Raw genomic sequence first — 12,250 nt, 5'->3', positions numbered from 1 at the left:
CACTCCTGAGGGTCCCAGCTCTTTCTGAGCACACCTCTGCTGATCTGTGCTTCAAAGCCCTCATGCTACAAGAACATAAGCAGTTCTTTTCACCTCTTGAAGCAATTTGGACATATCTTAGAGGCCCTGGGGCCCTAGAAATTTCTTTTGTGTTGTAGACTAGCCCATACGTACTAGACTTCTTTGTGCATAAAGTCTTGCACACTATTAGATGCTTAAAACGTGTTGATTGAATAAAATAACAAATAGGTACTTCTGTGTATGACACCCTACTGGTTTCACAGAAAAAATACATTATTTCCCTTGGCATACTCTCCCTTCAGAATCATTCAGTACTTGAAAATCATTCCTGAAGATATAAACACTGTGTCTAATAACAAAGTATTTCTGTTTCACCCCTTCTTTGGGGACAAACTGAAAATCTGCAGGTATAACCACGCCTCTTCCTAGAATGTAACACTGTTTGCCTGTTTCAGTCTAGGGGCAGAGCTGTGATTAGTAGTGATGTGGAGGCATTGAGTCTATCCATTTGGAGCCTTACAGAGAGGCTCCAGCCTGACAATTTGAACTAACAGTGAAAATGTGCTGTTATTTGAGGAATTGGCATCCATGGAGGGGGCATGGAAGCATACGCCAGGGATGGTGTAAAGAAATGTTTAACTCAAGGAGTTAGTGGAGAATAAACAAAGAATAAGTTTCCTGCTATAGGAGTCTATGATTCTTACTCTAAATTTTAAAATACTCTGGTCTTATAAGCCAATCATCTTAGTTTGTGTTTAAAAAAAAACTAAATGTAGGACAATGAATCCGTGCAACTAAGCTGTAGTATCTGGCTCAATCTCCTTCTTGAGCTAGAATATCTCACTCCCGCTCCTACTAATCCACCATCCTCCTACCACCCCTTGGGTTTCTTTCCTCTTCTAGTCCATCTATGGCTCTCAGGTCACTGCCAGGCACTGCTTTTCCTAGACAAGATGTGCCACCGCCCCCCCACCCCCCCAGGTTGGCACAGTTCACCAAGTACCGCCTTCCTGTACCTGCCATCTCTTGCCCTACATTGTCCTGATCTGCTCCACTCTGACTGCTACCTTGCCAAAGTGGGAAGAGAATGGTAAAATAGAAACCAGATCGTTACTACCTAGTAAACGCTTTCACCAGATCATAACACAGCAGCCCCTGTGTCTGTCTTCTGATACAGTTCTTTCATTTGGCCAGATAATGCAGTCAGTTATATGCTTAGTCACTCAGTTGTGTTCGACTCTTTGCAACCCCATGGACTGTAGGCCGCCAGGCTCCTGTGTCCATCGGATTCTCTAGGCCAGAATACTGGAGTGAGTAGCCATTCCCTTCTCTAGGGGATCTTTCCAACCCAGGGATCGGACCCAGGTCTCCCATATTGCAGGCAAATTCTTTACTGTTTGAGCCACCAGGGAAGCCCAATGTAGTCTATTCTTGCTCCTCAAAAACTGGGAAGCAGTCTGAACCAGAAAGCAAAGCCCCAAGAAATAAGGTGGAACAATTGACATAAGGAGATCAGGGTCTCCTGGGGTAGAAGGAACTGATACCATAAATCCTATACACTGAAAGGGTCAAAGTTAGGGAGTCCTGTTGAGAGGAACCTTAAGGGTCCTTTGAAATGAAGTTGCCCTAAAGCAGCAGGGAGATGGAATTACTGGACAAATCTAATGCTAGCTTAGGAATGACATGATGTGGGGCTTTGACATGATCCCAGCTCTCCTGGGAGTGGCTAAGTTGTGATCTGAAAGGATTGGTTTCAGAGAGGCCTATGAGAGTCTGAGCTTGGAGACTCTATGGAGCAGAATGCTGGGAGGATTACCCTTTTTCAAAGAACTCATAAAGTAATCGGGACTGTGGCATGTACTACTGTAGCCAGAGTTTCTGCAGCCTAGCATGTGACTGAGCTAGGATTAAAACAGAGGTCCTTTCCATCAAGCCAAGTTCCTAAATCACTATGAATCCTAGAGCTGAGTGGCATATATGTTAATGACTGACACAGGATGTCTGGTGGGATTCTAGAAAGTAACAGAAGGGTGAGAATGATGTGGGGGGACTAGAATCATGGGGTCTGCCTGGTGCTTCCAAAATCTACATGAGTAGTCAGAAATTTAGGATTCTCTGCTTGTGAAAATTTGAACTTGACAGAGTTTGTATGTAACAAGACTGAAAAATTTTCCCAAAGTTCTTCTGTGATCTCATATCCACGTCCTTACAATGTTTCACCATCTTATTTCTGATTCCAGTTTTGCAGCATACAGCAGCATATGACTTCATAACTCTAAGTAATAGGGCTTACATCTATTTCATCATTTCAAGAAAATATAATCCTTGAAAATATTTCACAAATTGTACAAAAAGAATGGACTAAGGTGATACCTGTGACACACTTAGCTTTTGCTCATTTTAGGTATAAATATACTAATTCCATTGTGAAAGTGCTAAATCTTATCTAATACAATTTTTTTAGCAAGCACTTTAGAATGACATGAAAATTACTTGGTTCTTAAAAAATAGCTTTACATAATAATTTATTAGAGCAAGGAATAATTTGATACTATTTCTTGGAGGAAATAAAAAAAGTATATTTTAAAGATAACACATACAGACTCGAGATAAAATTAAGCTTTCAGAAATCTTTATTATGTTCCTTTCTAGTTTAATGATCATTAGATTTATCTTGCAATCAATTTGAAATAAACCATGAAACAATAGTGAATAGAATTGGCTATAACTTAAGATAAACCTGGCATCCCAAGTTAATAATAATAAGATTTATGATAATGAAAAATGAGTCCTGCTGTCGGCAGTATGATTTACATAAAGCTTGGGCTATAGGGTATTGAAAGTTACAGGTAGGAGCGATAGGACTCATGATAAAGGCATTCTTTCCTTAGAGAAGAGAGTGGCAGTATATGAGATGGATGGCCTCACCAACTCAATGGACATGAGTTTAAACAAACTCCGGGAAATAGTGAAGGACAGGGAAGCCTGTAGTTCATGGGCTCACAAAGAGTCGGACACAACTTAGTGACTGAATGACAGCAAATACTATTCTGTAACATATACTCCTAAATTTAATGTTGATTCTATTATAAATCTAAGTTTCAGATAAATATTTATGGAGTGATTTTCCACTTGTTTTGGTTGGTTGCAAGCAGCAGAAACTAACTTAAACTAAAAATGGATTATTAGAAAATTGGGGTAGCCCCTGGAATTGAAGGAAGAGCTGACATACTATGCTGGAGTTTTGAGAGTTGTGTAACACCCCTTGCTTTCTCTTCAGAGTGTGGGAACAGGTGAGAGATGTATATTTGTTGTTTAGTCGCTAGGTCGTGTCCTTCTGCAACTCCACGAGCTGTAGCCACCAGGTTCCTCTGTCCATGGGATTTTCCAGGCAAGTGTACTAGAGTGGATTGCCATTTCCTTCTCCAGGAGAGGTATATATATATAGGATTTAATAAAAGGAAGACTGAAAAATTACCTTTACTACCTAATAAAGCCAGTTGTGGTTTTAAATCTGTGGCTAATCAAGACCTACTGTTAGTTACACTTTAATCTGATTCATGTGTTAGTTCTAGAGTTTGATTAGTATGCATCTTTATAATTTACTCTAAATTCTATCAGACCTTTCCCATGACTAACACAAGTTCCAAATATCTTCTATCTAGCATGAAACTTTTAAAAAATCCTTACACTTTTCTTCTCTTCCTGAATTCAATGGCTGTTTCAGTTGAGGGAATCAAATTGTATATTTGTTGCTACAATCAGTCTTTCCTTCTGCATCTCACTAACTGGAAGAGAAATGTTTGTTTAGACACCTCAAGCTTCTAAGAACACAAAAATCCCTTTAGTGGTGTCTTTCCAATCCGAAGTTTCACTTTGCTCTAAAAAGTGTCAAAAATTTCTCCTCCCAAAAGGTGTTTTCAGAAGTTACTGCTAGCTCAGCAGAATTTACATTGATCCACGATAGCATTTGCTTGTTTTGTTTTTAAGCAATACTTTGAACTCAGACACTGCCACCTTTACAAAATTTCCAGTTCCAATCCAATCAGATTAGAACTAGCCAATGAAATCTAAGCAAAGTGCTTTAATCAATTTAAATTAAGTTCACATGATTCCTAACTCATGGCAGGGCACCTCACAACTCAAATCCTCTCTCCTAGCAAACTAGCCAGTTCGAAGGTGTTATCACTTCTTTTATGCATGGGGAATAGATTTTAACTGATGCATTTATTCAGGGTTTAGATGTTTGCAGGGCTTCACTGATATCAGCGTGAAGAAATGTGTCTCAGATTATAAGACATTTTGTCTCATTTTTTTTTCAGTCTTCCAAAGGATTAAGATTTATTTTCTTTAATGTCATTTGCCTGGAAGGACACAACACTGTTTAGAAAAGTGAGGTAGGCTGTTGAAAATAGCAGTTCCCAATCTGGCTGATGAGCTGCATTACCTGAGTAGCCTATAAAAGCCGGCCTCCAGTAGGTGGAGTCACTGGCTTGGGGAGCAAGGATGAAGCTTGATGTTGTCTTTGCTGGAACAGTGGCTCTGACTGTAGGAAAACAGAAGAGACTAAAGATTAGAGGTGTGACACACACCTGTGAATGGTGGCTTACAGGAACAGTGTATCTTAGAAGTTCATGGGATGGCCAACTGGTAAGAAGAATTTATATGTGCACATTTTGAGGAGAAATGAAAAACAACTTAAGTAGTAACTTCTGAAAATACCGTTTGGGAGGTATTTTCAGAAGTTACTACTCCTTGTCAGAATTTACAAGGTTACCTCGTTCAATCTCCTTACCTTCCCCCTCCTCCCCTCACACTTTTGAGATATATTTAAAATTTTTATTAATATTTTTAGAAGTACAACTGCATGGGGGAAGTTAGCTGGCTTATACAATTCTTTAAATTCAAAATGCATGTAAATATTTAGTACCAGAGTGGTTTCCAAACCTTTTCACTAGAGTCATCTGAAAAGCTTGAATATGGAGAGATTTCTGGGTCCCATCTCTCTTACTGGGTCAGAATCTCCAAGTCTGAAGTCTGGATATGTCTTTGGAGAGCAAGCCCTGTATGGTGTGGGGTTCTGAGTGGTAGGCATCCCTGCTTCGGGGCCAGCACAGTTGAATTCATTCAAATAATCAGTGTTTTCATCCTTTTAATCAAAGAATACAAAAAAGCTGGGAACCAAAATGCAGCTGAAATGATGCTTCACAGTAGTAGTTTTCAAAAAAATGTTTAAATTAGAATTCTTTGTTTGAAGAAATGTTAGCTTGGTCTTTAAGCTGTGAGAACAAGATAAGCTGGAATTCCTCCAGCTGCAGGTGGTGTGGGAGGAAGAGGTAACTGAGATTAGCTGCATTCTGGGACTGGGAGGAACTCCGCGGCTCTTATGGGAGCATTTACAAATCTGTGTTTCGCTGGGTTCTTTGCGTCTGCCTTGCTCACTGGACATTTCCCAGTAAGTTTTGGCTGTGCCGCGTCTTCCTTGAAGTACACAGGCTTCTCCCTGGTTGCGGTGCCCGGGCTCCAGAGGACGTGGGCTCAGCAGTTGCAGCATGAGGCCTTAGTGGCGCCCCCCCACCTCAACCATAAGCACCTGGGATTTTTAGCTCTCAAACCAAGGACTGAACTCTCAGCCACTGGACCACTAGGGGGAGTTCCCCAGTTTCTGTTAATATTCTCATCATTCTTGCTGTCAGGAATTAGAAGCCCAGAAATCAGGAGGCTGCTTCTTAGGGACCCCTACAGCTTCTACCTTCTCTCCTTCTTTGTTCCTTGGGATATAAAGAAACTCTATACATGTCTGTGACACTCTATACATGGTCTTTATTTCCAGGCAGCATGCCACAGCTTGGAGTTTTACCTGTTGATCTTTCTCTGTGAAAGAAACTGGATAAGCTAGAAAGCAAGTTGATGGTTCAAACTAAGCAGTAGCCCCTAGATCCCTCTCTGTGGGCATCTCCCTCCCCAAATGAGCTTCTGAATGTCTTTTCTTCAAGCAAACTCTCAGAGGGCCCAATCCTACCAGTTCTCAGATATTTATAGTCCCTTCACTTCTCCCATTAAAAAGCTCCACTCCCTAACACCTTGATGATTTTATTTTAGAGACTGGGATGAGTGGTTTGACAGAACTTCGTGCATCCTCCCCTCCTCCCTGGGCTATTATTTTATCTACTTTATCAGCAATCATTATCCACACTGCTCTGCTCTGGGGTCATCTTGGTGTTCTCCATCACTGTCCTATGGAAGTCCTTACTGATCACCCAGAGGAGGTGGGAGCGAGGAGGAGGAGGTGTGAGCAAGGAGGAGGGGCTTGGATTTTATGGCAGCTGCTCAGCTCTGATAGTGACCAAAGTCACATGTCAGACTAGACAAGTCACTCAACTGCTCTGGGACTGAGAATTCATCTGTAAAATGGGTCTAATTAGGTCATGCCTAGGGCTCCTTTAAGAAAATCTTAAGACTTGATCTATGATTCTTTTTTTCTTTTCTTAATATTTTATCAGTGGTAAGAGCATCTTTTTCCCCCTTTCAGTCAGTACACTAGCTGTCCCTGCCCTTCACTCCTCCTGCCCTAAGACTCATTCACAGTTTTATCACCTTATATTAGACAACAGTAAGAGCATCCAGTGTTCCCCATTCCCTCCCCCACAGAGACAAAATGTCTTCCCTTTAAAAGCCTATTCCTTTACCATGAAGTTCAAGGTATCCATCTGTTTATCAAACCAACTCGGCAGCTTAAAATACTTCATCATCCTTGTGGATTTTATGGATCAAGTATTTGGAAAGAATACAGGGGGATAGTTTATCTCTAAATCTGGGGCCTCAGCTTAAGACAACTCAGAAGCTAGAAGCAGTGGTCCTGGGAGCTGATGTTGGCTGCTTGCTGGGACATGTCCTGAGACTTGCATCCCCATAAGGGCTTCTTCAGTTGGACTATGCTCTCTCACAGCAGAGTGGCTTCCCACTTTTTATGTTGCAGACCAGAGCACCAAAGGCCACTTAAAATAGTTGTGCATTGTGTAGCCTTTGACACTCTAGCCTGAATTATAGCATTGCTTCCACTGTGCCCTACTGGTCTGTCCGTCACATGCTCTTCCACATCCCATGGAAAGGTACAGACTCCACCTCTCAGTGGAAGTGGCGTCAACGAATTTGTGGACAAGTTGGTTTTTTCAGGCAAGGTTTTACTGGGGCCTCTGCTGCAAGCAGAGGGGAGCAAGTTTGTTTGCTTGTTTGCTCCCAGAGGAGGGGCGGAGCTTGTTCCCAACGTGGGTTGAGGGTAGAGGTATGTCAAGGGGTTGGGCTGGAGGGGTGGCCTGGGTGGTTTGCCCACCCCTTAGGTTGTGGTGTGTGCAGGGTGCGTGCCCAGTACCCTGCTTTTGCTCCAGGCTCTTCAAAAGTGGCATTTTGGATTTTTGGTCTCTTTGTATCCTTTGTCCAGAATTGGCCCCAACTGCACATAACATGCATTTATTTTAGCCCCATACAGTTTCTTTGTATTTTGTTGCTTAAAGAGAGGTGTGTCCAGGTGCAAGCATTGCAGCCCTTTGGCAAAGGGTTCCAGGTCCCAGTCTGTCTCATTCCCCTGAGAGACTCTACACCATTATTCTTTTTTTTTATAATCTATACAATGCATTATTAGGAAAATTTAGAGAATTTAACACGTAATAAAACAGCATCCCAAATCAGTAAGAATAGACTTCAACAAATAGTTTTTGGACTTTTGAATAAAAGTAGCTCTGTACCTTTCACTCCTCACAGAAATTAACTCCAGATGGAGATCTGGATGCATACATAATCAACTTAGAAGAAAATACAGAATATGCTCTATCTATATTTTGAAATAAGTCATAAAAATATTTATCAATTTAACTATATATAAATATAAAAAAGTGTCTGTTTAAAAAAAGACACCAAAAGTAAACTAAAGACAAGTGACCAACTGGGAGAAGATACTGAAATGGATGTAAAAGACTGATATCTATCCAAACTATATGAAAAACTCCTCCAACTAATCCATGAGATAAAAAGACAAATCATTCACAGAAAAATGAGCAGTGTTGGCAAAAGGCAATTCACATGTCTAAAGTAAATACATGAAAAGATGTCCATCTTTACTAGCGTCAAGTTTTTCCTAAATATAAACAATAAAGATGACAATTTTCACATATTAGATTAATTTTAAAATTTAATCAAAAATCAAATGTCCTTAATTATATGGAGAGCAGATACTCATTCACTGCTGAGAAGGAGAAACTTTAAACTGCCAACAGCCATTTTGGAAGTCAAATGAAGTAATCTCTTTAAAGCTGCCTAACTCTGGCCCAGCAAGTTAAAGCTTAAGCGTGCAATAGAGAAATCGTTATATGCATACAGTCATACAGGATGACACTCTTTTACAATTGTTTGAAAACAAAACAAAAAAAAAAGAAACTACCGTAGTATCCATTATAGGCTAAATAGATTGTGGAACACTATACAAAAGTCAATAGTCTACACCCTTATTTGTAAGGGGTAAGGGGCCAAAGGTCTCTTCTTCTGAAACTTCTTCCTGCTGGACAGGGGGCTCAGACCCTAGCCTATCCTAGAGGTGTAGAAGTCCCTTGCTGACTGTTCCAAGGACCTGTAGGGACCTGGGCCACTTTCTGCTGAAGGGGCTCAATTCCTTGAGCCATCACGAGCCTTACTTCAAACTATTGGAGCCAAACAAGGACTAAAAAGGAGAAGAACAAGGGCCATTAAAGGGCCTAGAAAGGGAAAGAACAAGGTTAAATTTGGGCTTCCCTAACTGTTGACCAGACCAGGAAAGCAGTATTGCCCCTGCCCAAATTATGAAGCCACTCTGTCTTGTTCTGCCTAGAAGTCAATCAAGGGCCAGAAGATTGTCAAGAACCACATCAGCCAAGGCAATGAGAGGTCCCAAGTTCCAGTAAGGCTTCAAATATGAACCAACCCACTACATCATTTTCCTTATCTGTTGATGGTGCTTTTTTTTTTTTTTTAAATCAGCCAAGACTTTTCTGGGGCCCCTGCTGCAGCAGGGGGGAGTGAGAACAAACAAGAGTTTCCCTCCAGTGCTTGTCTTTTGAATAGGTATATCAGATCTTCCACTGGCTCACAGGTATATAATGTTCTTCTATAGCAACCTGTGGGGTTTCTGGAGATAAAATCTTTATCTGGACAAATGTACCCAACTGGATATCCCTTGGAGTTTGACAGCAGTCAGATCAGATCAGCCGCTCAGTTGTGTTCGACTCTTTGGGACCCCATGAATCACAGCATGCCAGGCCTTCCTGTCCATCACCAACTCCCGGAGTTCACTCAGACTCACGTCCATCAAGTCAGTGATGCCATCCAGCCATCTCATCCTCTGTCGTCCCCTTCTCCTCCTGCCCCCAATCCCTCCTAGCATCAGAGTCTTTTCCAATGAGTCAACTCTTCGCATGAGGTGGCCAAAGTACTGGAGTTTCAGCTTTAGCATCAGTCCTTCCAAAGAAATCCCAGGGCTGATCTTCAGAATGGACTGGTTGGATCTCCTTGCAGTCCAAGGGACTCTCAAGAGTCTTCTCCAACACCACAGTTCAAAAGTATCAATTCTTCGGTGCTCAGCCTTCTTCACAGTCCAACTCTCACATCCATACATGACCACAGGAAAAACCATAGCCTTGACTAGATGGACCTTTGTTGGCAAAGTAATGTCTCTGCTTTTGAATATGCTATCTAGGTTGGTAATAACTTTCCTTCCAAGGAGTAAGCGCCTTTTAATTTCATGGCTGCATTCACCATCTGTAGTGATTTTGGAGCCCAGAAAAATAAAGTCTTACACTGTTTCCACTGTTTCCCCAATCTATTTCCCATGAAGTGATGCAGTAGGGAAGTGGTTAAAATTACTTTATACATATCCTTCCATTTTGGTAATAGTTGGTCTTTGGAGGATCCTCTTTCCAGGTTTTAAGAAGAACTTGATCCCAGGGCTTTATCTATGCAGGAACTTCTCCTTCCTCTGTAGTTCTAGTGGGAGCCAGCAGTGAATATGTCCTAGATTAATAATATATCTCAGGGCCTGGTTCATGTCCTTATCCAGTAGAATGTCACTAGTAAGTAAAGGCCTCCCATAGGTCATTTCAAATGGAATGGGCTAAGTCTTAGATCACTCTTGGGGGCTGCATGGACCCTGAAAAGTACAATAGGAAGCACGTTGGTCCAGGGTTCATAAGTTTCTTGGCAGAACTTTGCTAAGGTTTTCTTTAAAGAATGGTTCATCTTCTCTACCTTCCCTAAAGACTGGGGGTGTGTAGCTTGTAGGCTATCCCTAGGGGCATTATGAGCCCCTCTGTGATTTGGGGTATAAAAGAGGACCTATTATCACTCTAGAAGAACCTTGGAAGTCAAGACCGAGGAATTTTTTCTTTTAAAAGGGATTTACAGATGTCCATAGCCTTTTCATATCAGGTGGGGAAGGCTTCAACCCATCCTGTGAAAGTATCAGCAAACACTTAAAGATACTACTATCTTGATCATGGGGACATTCGGGTGAAATCTAACTGCCAGTCCTCGCCTGGATATGTCCCTCAGTATTGGATTGGCCTGAGGAGCAAAGGGTGAATTGAATGGGTCTGTGGGTTATTGTGGGCACATAGGTTGCAGGCAGGCATTACATTTTTTTTTTTTTTTAGCTGTTTTAAGCTTCCTCCCATAGTGCGTTCCTCTCATAGTGGGTGGCATCCTGTAAGCTCTTAGTGAGTTTCCATTGTTGGGCCTCCAGGATTTTTTTTAATACCAGCCTGTGCTTCCTTCTCATAGCCCCATTTCAGATCATTCTCTTGCTCATGTGGGGACTACTAGGGGAGGCACGGAGGCTGGGGTAGGGTGGGGCGATCACTGGAGCCATAACTTGTTCAGGTTCCTGCAGTCGAGCTGCGCTTTTGGCAGTTTGATCAGCTTTGCTCTTCCCTTTCCTCACAAAGATTCCTCCCTCTGATGGCCCCAACAGTGGATTACTGCTACCTGGGTTGGAAGCTGCACTGCTTCTAAAAGAGCCAGAATCAAATCTTTATGTTTTATGGGGGAATTCTTAGCAGTTTAAATTCCCCCATTTTTCGTCTTTCCAAAAGGCAGCATGAGTATGTAGCACATGGAATTCATATTTAGGGATTTTATTCACTGACTGATTTTATTCCCTGACTTATATTTAGAGTCAGTGAAAATGTTTAATTTCTTATATTTCCCTAAGTGTGAAGCTCTCATTAATGCAACTAGTTCAGCTTTCTGGCTGATGTCTGGAGTGGCAGGGCCTTGGATTCTATGACTTCATTTGGCCTAACTATGGCATACCCTGACTTTCAGGTTCCCATTTCTACAAAACTGTTCCCATCAGTAAAACAGTTGACTCCAGGACTGTCAAGAGGCTCAGCTAGAAGATCAGACCTACTGGAGTAAGTTTATTCTATGGTCTGTATACACTGATGAACCAAGTCTCCACTCTCGATTGCTAGAACCAGAGTTGCCGGGTTCAGGGTTTGGCATACCTTTAATGTCAGAGATGTCCATTAAGAGGGACTGGTATCTTGTTGTTGTTTTAATGTTTATTATTTTTGATTGTGCTGCGTCTTTTTGCTTCTCGCTGGTTTCTGTGGTTGCGGCCGGCAGGGACTACTCTTCGTTGCGGCGCGCAGGCTTCTCCTCGTGGTGGCTTCTCTCTTTGCAGAGCGTGGGTTCTGGGCTGTGTGGGCTCAGTAGTTGCGGTGCGTGGACTTAGTTGCCCTGCAGTATGTGGAATCTTCCCAGACCAAGGATCAAATCTGTGTTCCCAGCATTGGCAGGCAGATTCTTAACCACTGGATCTCAAGCGAAGTCTGGGCCTGATATCTTGTTAACCTTCCTCCAGTCAACCAATGATGTCCTTTGACTTCCAGCACACATCGTACCTGATGAGGTGTTAACATATCTAATTGTTGTCCCAGGGTGAGCTTGGAAACCTCATTAACCGACAGGGCTATGACTGCTGCTGCCTGCAGACAGCTTGGCCATCCCAGGGCCACTGAGTGCAGTTGTTTTGAAAAGTAAACCACTGGTCTCTGATACAGTCCCAGCTTTGGGGTCAGGACTCCTAGTACTATCCCTGAGCTCTTGTGAACATGTAGGGTAAAGGGCTTGTCCAAAGTTGGAAGTCCCAGTGCTCTGCTCAACTCAGTGTTTAGAGTATGAAAGTCCTGCTGGTGGTCCTTAT

At 42.2% G+C, this 12,250-nt stretch overlaps 1 protein-coding gene across 18 annotated transcripts in view; it reads left to right on the top strand.

Moving 5' to 3' along the window:
* Window positions 1–4,151: 4,151 nt before the first annotated feature.
* TSLIG3B (tRNA splicing ligase complex subunit 3B) overlaps window positions 4,152–12,250 on the top strand; it is a 70,412-nt gene continuing 62,313 nt past the window's right edge. For 3 of the 18 annotated variants that reach the window (XR_015133710.1, XR_015133709.1, XR_015133711.1), the window contains exons 1-2: window positions 4,166–4,671; window positions 11,368–11,456. Coding sequence is in view for 6 of the 18 variants with exons in the window: in XM_086318971.1 (XP_086175097.1) it covers window positions 4,528–4,671; window positions 11,368–11,456 (233 nt within the window). In the remaining 12 variants the exon portion in view is untranslated. Of the gene's footprint in view, window positions 4,672–11,367; window positions 11,457–12,250 lie in introns of all 18 variants that reach the window. The other 15 variants (XM_086318973.1, XM_086318972.1, XM_086318965.1 and 12 more) reach the window with 11 other exon arrangements.

Source organism: Bos grunniens, chromosome 10, assembly GCF_055505025.1.
Source record: "Bos grunniens cultivar Pamir isolate PY7600 chromosome 10, Bosgru_T2T1.0, whole genome shotgun sequence".
In the NCBI taxonomy this organism is placed as follows: Eukaryota; Metazoa; Chordata; class Mammalia; order Artiodactyla; family Bovidae; genus Bos; species Bos grunniens.
Note: the sequence above shows the minus strand (reverse complement) of the source record. Positions and strands in the feature narration are given on the sequence as shown.